This window comes from Brienomyrus brachyistius, chromosome 16 (genome assembly GCF_023856365.1).
Source record: "Brienomyrus brachyistius isolate T26 chromosome 16, BBRACH_0.4, whole genome shotgun sequence".
Classification (NCBI taxonomy): domain Eukaryota; kingdom Metazoa; phylum Chordata; class Actinopteri; order Osteoglossiformes; family Mormyridae; genus Brienomyrus; species Brienomyrus brachyistius.
Genome location: NC_064548.1, coordinates 24,000,797 through 24,007,282, shown reverse-complemented (window position 1 = coordinate 24,007,282; position 6,486 = coordinate 24,000,797). Strand labels below are relative to the sequence as shown.

The following is a 6,486-nucleotide window of genomic DNA, read 5'->3' as shown; positions in this document are numbered from 1 at the left end:
GTACCATGAATTGTGCTCGGGCAACTGGAACACTTCAACGGATGGTTTATTAGTGATCCTACCCAAATGAAAAGTCTATGCTGTTCTGTTCCAATTTATGTGATTGATTGATTGCTTGATTGATAGACAGACAGACAGACAGACTATTGAAAATCGCATCACTCAAAGTTGGGAGATGACTAAGTATAATCTTCACATCACCCCCTGTAAGAAACTAAACGTGTAATAAAATGGATATAGCCCGGGTTTACACATGCACCATTTCCAAAGCATCGGTTTAATATTTTTTTTCTTCACTGATCTATTGTTCGTGCAAGTACGCATTTGTAGCTGTAGGTAGGGCTTTTACTTGACCGTATAACGTTCTCTTCCAGTGCAAAACGAACTGCTCCCGGCCATGAGTCCGCTATAAAAGGGATTGGTGCCTGTAAGTGACGACGCAGATGACGTTCGCATTTACACACATGGGCTGGGGTAGCCGGAGCTCACATAAACAAAGGCACATTGGCAGGAGAGCTTAGTGCCTGCTCACGTCGCGGACAAAGCTGCGCGAAAGCCGTTCTTACTTTGTGACTTATTACATTCGCTGTTGGTTTGGGGCTTTATCTGCGCATGAGCTGGAGATCCAAGAACACAAGTTAACCTTTATGGATAAGCAGCAACGATTCTCCTAATGAAAATATAAGGTAGTAGTGGAATTAATTTTATTTATGTTTTTCTGCTTGAATCCGCAGTTTTTCCAGTATCACTTACTCATTAAACGTACGTTTCGCGTTGGCTTTGGCGCATGTTTTTATCTTTTAATTAGCTGTCAAGTATTGTTGGAAAAGATTGGTCTGGTTCGCAACTTTGAAAGTACATGTAAGCATATTATACTACAGTTATTTATGTTAGAATTCGCTAACACCGTTGAAATACATCTATTGCGATTCATGTTAAGGATACTTGCCAAAAATGGTCTATAATGTCTATATATTGTAGAAGGTGTAGAAGGCAATTAATGTTAATCTACCTGTTGATGCTTCGGCAGACAAACTTTTTGTAATTGTTTTAAGGTTATTTCTGGATACTTTTGAGAGGTAGAGGAGTTTTATGCGAACTCTTTTAGTATATTAACAGCAGCTGTTTGAATAACGGGTATGGGCTGTAAGCAACAAACACGAGAAGTCGCGCCGCCTTTGGAAAATCTTTTCTACTGTTGGGAACGAATCTCGACCGAATTTTTCGTATTTAATTGCGCTTCATAGTGCGTGCAGCAGTTGCATACAAGCTGGTGTAATTCAAGGAGACGTGAATTGAATGTGTTCTCTTTTATTCTAGCACCGAAGGAAAGCTATCTTGAAATTTGACTCAAACAACACAGACGACATCTGACATTGTCCACTTCTAGTGTCATCGAACAGCAGTCATTCGCCTGAAGGTACAGATGCTTCTGGAACATTGCGTTTGTGTATCCGATAGTCAGCCCATTTGTTTGTTGGTTAAATATTACAATGTAAAGTATAACGATTGTAAGTTTTAACAGTCATTTTTGTTTGTCCTTCTCCTGATCGCGAGGGTTTATCAGGTCGTCCCATGCAGTTTCCCCCTCAGTCCAAACGTCTGCCATTTGGGCCCGTTGCTGTTTTTTAATTGTCTAAGCATGTGATTGCGATCGTTTATGTATTTGAACCCTGTAATGAAGTGACATCCCGTCCACGTTATACGTCGCATGGTGCCCGGCGCCTCCTCGTCAAGGCTTTGAGTGAATCTGTTTTGGTTAATCGATAGCTATAAATGTATATATTTCGTAACAGTTTCTCGTTTATATTTTTCCACAGCCATGCCCTGCGTTCAGGCTCAATATGGATCATCACCTCAAGGAGCAAGTCCCGCTTCCCAAAACTACAGCTACCACACCGCTGGAGAATATAACTGCGACTTCCTGACGCCTGAATTCGTCAAGTTTAGTATGGACCTGACTAACACTGAAATCGCGGCCACGACGTCTCTTCCCAGTTTCAGCACCTTCATGGATAATTACAACGCTGGGTACGACGTAAAGCCCCCGTGTCTGTACCAAATGTCGCATTCCGGGGAGCAGTCATCCATTAAAGTGGAAGATGTTCAGATGCACGGTTATCATCCGCAGAATCACCTGCCGTCGCACTCGGAGGAGGTGATGCCTCATTCGGCATCGCTGTTCTACAAGCCTGCCTCGCCCCACACTCCAACGACGCCAAACTTTCAGGTTCAGTCGAACCACTTGTGGGACGATTCTCCCTCCCTTCACGGTTTCCACCAGAATTATGTGGCGACTACCCACATGATAGATCAGCGCAAGACTCCGGTGTCGCGACTCTCCCTGTTCTCCTTTAAACAGTCTCCGCCCGGCACCCCGGTACCGAGCTGCCAGATGAGATTCGACGGTCCCCTTCACTTGTCTGTGAACCCTGACGCCTCGATGGCTCACCGTACCATAGAGGGCCAAAACTTTGCAGTTCCCGGCACTATCAGGAAACAGGCTGGTCTGGGTTTCCCTCATTCTATTCAACTTGGCCATGGGCACCATTTGATGGACAGGCAGATGCCTTCGCCGCCGCCCAGGGGATCACCGTCCAACGAGGGTCTCTGCGCTGTTTGTGGGGACAACGCCGCTTGTCAGCATTATGGAGTGCGCACTTGTGAAGGCTGCAAAGGGTTTTTTAAGGTGGGCTTGTACTCGCAAATTGACGGTCTCCGAATCTGTCAGTTAAGCATAAATCCAACGCCTCTTTATTCCATCCAAAGTCGGATACAGGTGTTACTGAAGTGTTACTGAACTCCGTATCCTTCATAAATATCATGGAGATTAAAGTGATATGTTTCTGCGATTCGACTTTAATTTTTATTCGGTTGCGAGTTCCCTTTGGTACCCTTTCTGCAGCATTTCGGCAGGAATTAATCGGTTTGGGCGCAGAATCGTGTTCGTCTAACCAAGCGGAACAGAACTCCCAGTAGTAAAATTAAGTGGCGCCTTTATTTCCCTGTTCTGATTGAATAATCCTTTCCCTTAAAGTGGAGTGGGTCTCCAAGGGACGTAAAATATGAATGCCCACGGATTTGTATTTACTGAACGTCTCCGCCTCCGTCTCCTTGCATATAAAACACGGCTATAAACTGGAGGGCTCGCTGTGGCGTTAACACCATCAATTTTCTTTTATTATTGTCCTGTGAAGCCGCAGATGTGGGCCTTTCTCCCTGTATGCCTCTTATATAATGCGATTTTCCGTGTGCACGTCTTTACGCATTTAATAACGGCAGTGTCTCGTCTTGGTTGCAGCGCACTGTTCAGAAAAATGCTAAATACGTGTGTCTGGCAAATAAAAACTGCCCTGTTGACAAACGCCGAAGAAACAGATGCCAATATTGTCGCTTCCAGAAGTGCCTTGTTGTAGGAATGGTGAAAGAAGGTAGGTATACAAACGTTCAGCTCACTGTCACAGATTTCAAATGCAATTGGGTGTTGAATGATGTGTCTCTGTGTATTTTATAAGGGTTATTTATACAATATATACACATATTTTTCAGTCGTTCGGACGGCGAGTCTTAAGGGGCGAAGAGGCCGCCTGCCCTCCAAACCGAAACCTCCACCAGAGCCATCGCCACCTTTACCACAAGTCAGTCTTATTAGTGCTCTGGTAAGAGCTCACGTGGACTCGAACCCTTCCATGTCCGGACTGGATTACTCCAAAGTAAGTAAGATTACTGAAAAAAGGCAAAACCGACCATGCTGACCTAATTATGCAGCGCAAAACCTAACGTTGTCACGCACATTTACGTTAAAAGGATGAAATACAAAAAATGTCAAGTAAACAGGCTTGCGTGCGTCTGCAGTTTGATTTAAGCATTACGAAGACAACAACAAAAAAATAAATAAATCATACCACCCCCTTCATAACAAGTCATGCAAATTATACATGTTCAAAATGTTGGCGTCTTAATTCTAAGCATGCCTTAGGTAATAAATTGCTTTGTGACACTGGAAATAGCAGGGGGAGCTCTTAATTGTTATTTTAAAAACTTGTCTGCCCTCCTAGAAACGAGTTTTGTTCACGGGTTATATATTTTAGTGGACTTCGTTAAGCACTTTTAAAATTAAATTCTAGTTTCAGGCAAATCTCGACTACCAAATAACCGGAGATGACACGCGGCACATTCAGCAGTTCTACGATCTCCTGACGGGATCCATGGAGATTATCCGAGGGTGGGCGGAGAAGATCCCCGGATTCCCTGATCTCCCCAGGCAGGACCAAGATCTCCTTTTTGAGTCAGCATTCCTGGAACTCTTTGTCTTGCGACTAGCCTACAGGTACGCGGCTATCAACTGGCTTTCCAGCATAATAAAGATCAACCTCCTTCAAGCTCCATTAACATAGATTTCATTAGCTCTCCCATAATTAGGCGGCTATTTAAACCAGCATTTATTACTCGATAGGTAATTAACAGTTCCCTATTAATTACAGGTCCAATCCAATGGAAGGGAAGCTCATTTTTTGCAACGGGGTGGTTTTGCACAGACTCCAGTGTGTACGAGGATTTGGCGAATGGATAGACTCGATAGTGGAGTTTTCCTCCAACCTTCAGAGCATGAACATCGACCTTTCTGCATTCTCTTGTGTAGCAGCACTGGCCATGGTGACAGGTGAGAGAATCCTTGCATATAATTATAGTAGTAGTTTGATCATTGTCTTAGCGTCTTTTCTCCCGGCATGCCTATTCGCTTGTTGAACAAATATGTCAATTTTCATACTTTTTAAACTAATATTGTAATTACAGAGAGACATGGGCTGAAAGAACCCAAGAGAGTTGAAGAACTTCAAAACAAGATTGTAAATTGTATGAAGGAACAAGTGACATTTAATGGCGGCAGTGTGAATCGCCCCAGCTACCTGTCGAAACTTCTGGGCAAACTCCCTGAACTTCGAACGCTGTGCACGCAAGGCCTCCAACGCATCTTCTACTTGAAACTTGAAGACTTGGTTCCACCACCGGCAATAATCGATAAGCTGTTTCTAGACACATTACCTTTCTGAACACTGGGCAAGTGGCATTTTTCGCGCTGCCTCCGTCTGTGTTAGGCGTGTTTGAGCTCAGCACTACTGAATGGAATTGTAAACAGAAAAACATTTACAACATTACATTCTGGTAATGGATCATTTAAAATAACCATGATATCACCAAAATGGAAAACTGAAGGAAAATGTGCAATTTGCCGATTTATTTACTGCGTTACGTACGTCTTTGGGAAAAAGTATTTACGAAGACTATATTTGACTGGGACTGGTGTCAACTAAAGTGAACATTTTCATGCAATCACATACTTTATTATACGTAAAATATTTACTGTATAGACATGCTATAGTGTAATATATTCGGTTTATACAAAAGTAGGCTATATAATGAATGAACGCCCTGCGTCAAACGCGTCAGTTTATAAGAAGTGTTTTATCGTAAATGGCAAGATTAAGCTTAGCTTTTATACTTTGTGCCTAAGTGTTTTGGTCAGGATTACAGAAGATTGAGATTATTTTAAAACAGAATGCATGTTGTAGGATTTATACAGACCCTTTGCTATCGAGGTCAAGTCTTTATTCGTTATATCCTGGACACTATGTAGTCTGATTCATAGTGCAGGGCCGACGTAACTCGTTTATATATACCTATATATATATATATATATGGGTAAAAGGGTCATGGTGTTTGTATATTTGTCCAAATTCTTTGTTTGTATGTGTCGTATGTAATGTTGCTGTTGAATATAAAAGTTTTTATATTTATTATTCTCTTGTCAAGTGCTACATTTTGCATGCTTACAGTGAAAAATCTAGATAATCACGGTTGGCTCGAAACTTTTAAACTTTGTTTTGTCGTCCGGAAAAGACAAATCAGCTGTAACGCCGTACTATTCTGGAAATACGCACATTTTAAATGTACATTTCAGATATCTAAAAATGTTTACAAATAAAATTATTACGTTATATAATTATGGTTGTTTTTAACAATGTTTCCATTCCAAATAAGTCGAAAGGCTGTAGGTTGAATAACACAATTTGAATAAATACATTTGAAATGCATGTTCTTTTCATCCTTACAAATTCGCCACTAAATAGTCAATGTGATTGTGACGTGGTTTGGCCTTATGGTTCTTTAGTATACTTGGGAATATCACAATATATACTGCCTTAGTATGTAATGCAACAAATATTAATAAACCGATTATTGCGAAAAACTGAAAATATATGCAAAAGTGCATATATGCAATACTTTTGATTAATAGCCAAAATATTTCCCGTTTGGTAAATGAAGCAGGAAATCAAAACTGTCAAACTAAAGTTGAACAACTTCAGCCTTAAATGTCATATACAATGTTTTGATTTTACTTTAACGGAATAACGTTTACACATAACGCATACTCGTTTATGCATCATGATGAACACAACACGAACAATTTAGATACGTGATTTT

The 6,486-nt window shown here is 41.3% G+C and overlaps 1 protein-coding gene across 1 annotated transcript; it reads left to right on the top strand.

Annotated features, from left to right (window-relative positions):
* Window positions 1–462: 462 nt before the first annotated feature.
* Window positions 463–6,004, top strand: LOC125710225 (nuclear receptor subfamily 4 group A member 2-like). Its single transcript, XM_048979751.1, has 8 exons — window positions 463–686; window positions 1,321–1,420; window positions 1,821–2,689; window positions 3,302–3,431; window positions 3,550–3,713; window positions 4,128–4,330; window positions 4,485–4,663; window positions 4,798–6,004. Exons 3-8 carry the CDS (start codon window positions 1,823–1,825, stop codon window positions 5,052–5,054), a joined length of 1,800 nt encoding a protein of 599 aa, XP_048835708.1. The 5' UTR covers window positions 463–686; window positions 1,321–1,420; window positions 1,821–1,822; the 3' UTR covers window positions 5,055–6,004.
* The last annotated feature ends 482 nt before the right edge of the window (window positions 6,005–6,486 follow it).

What these genes read in the sequence shown, in the direction of transcription:
- LOC125710225 (XM_048979751.1), top strand. Translation starts at nt 1,823, where the DNA reads ATGCCCTGCGTTCAGGCTCAATATGGATCATCACCTCAAGGAGCAAGT. An exon ending in GCTGCAAAGGGTTTTTTAAG is followed by an intron (nt 2,690 to 3,301) that starts GTGGGCTTGTAC and finishes TCTTGGTTGCAG; the next exon opens with CGCACTGTTCAGAAAAATGC. An exon ending in GTCTTGCGACTAGCCTACAG is followed by an intron (nt 4,331 to 4,484) that starts GTACGCGGCTAT and finishes TATTAATTACAG; the next exon opens with GTCCAATCCAATGGAAGGGA.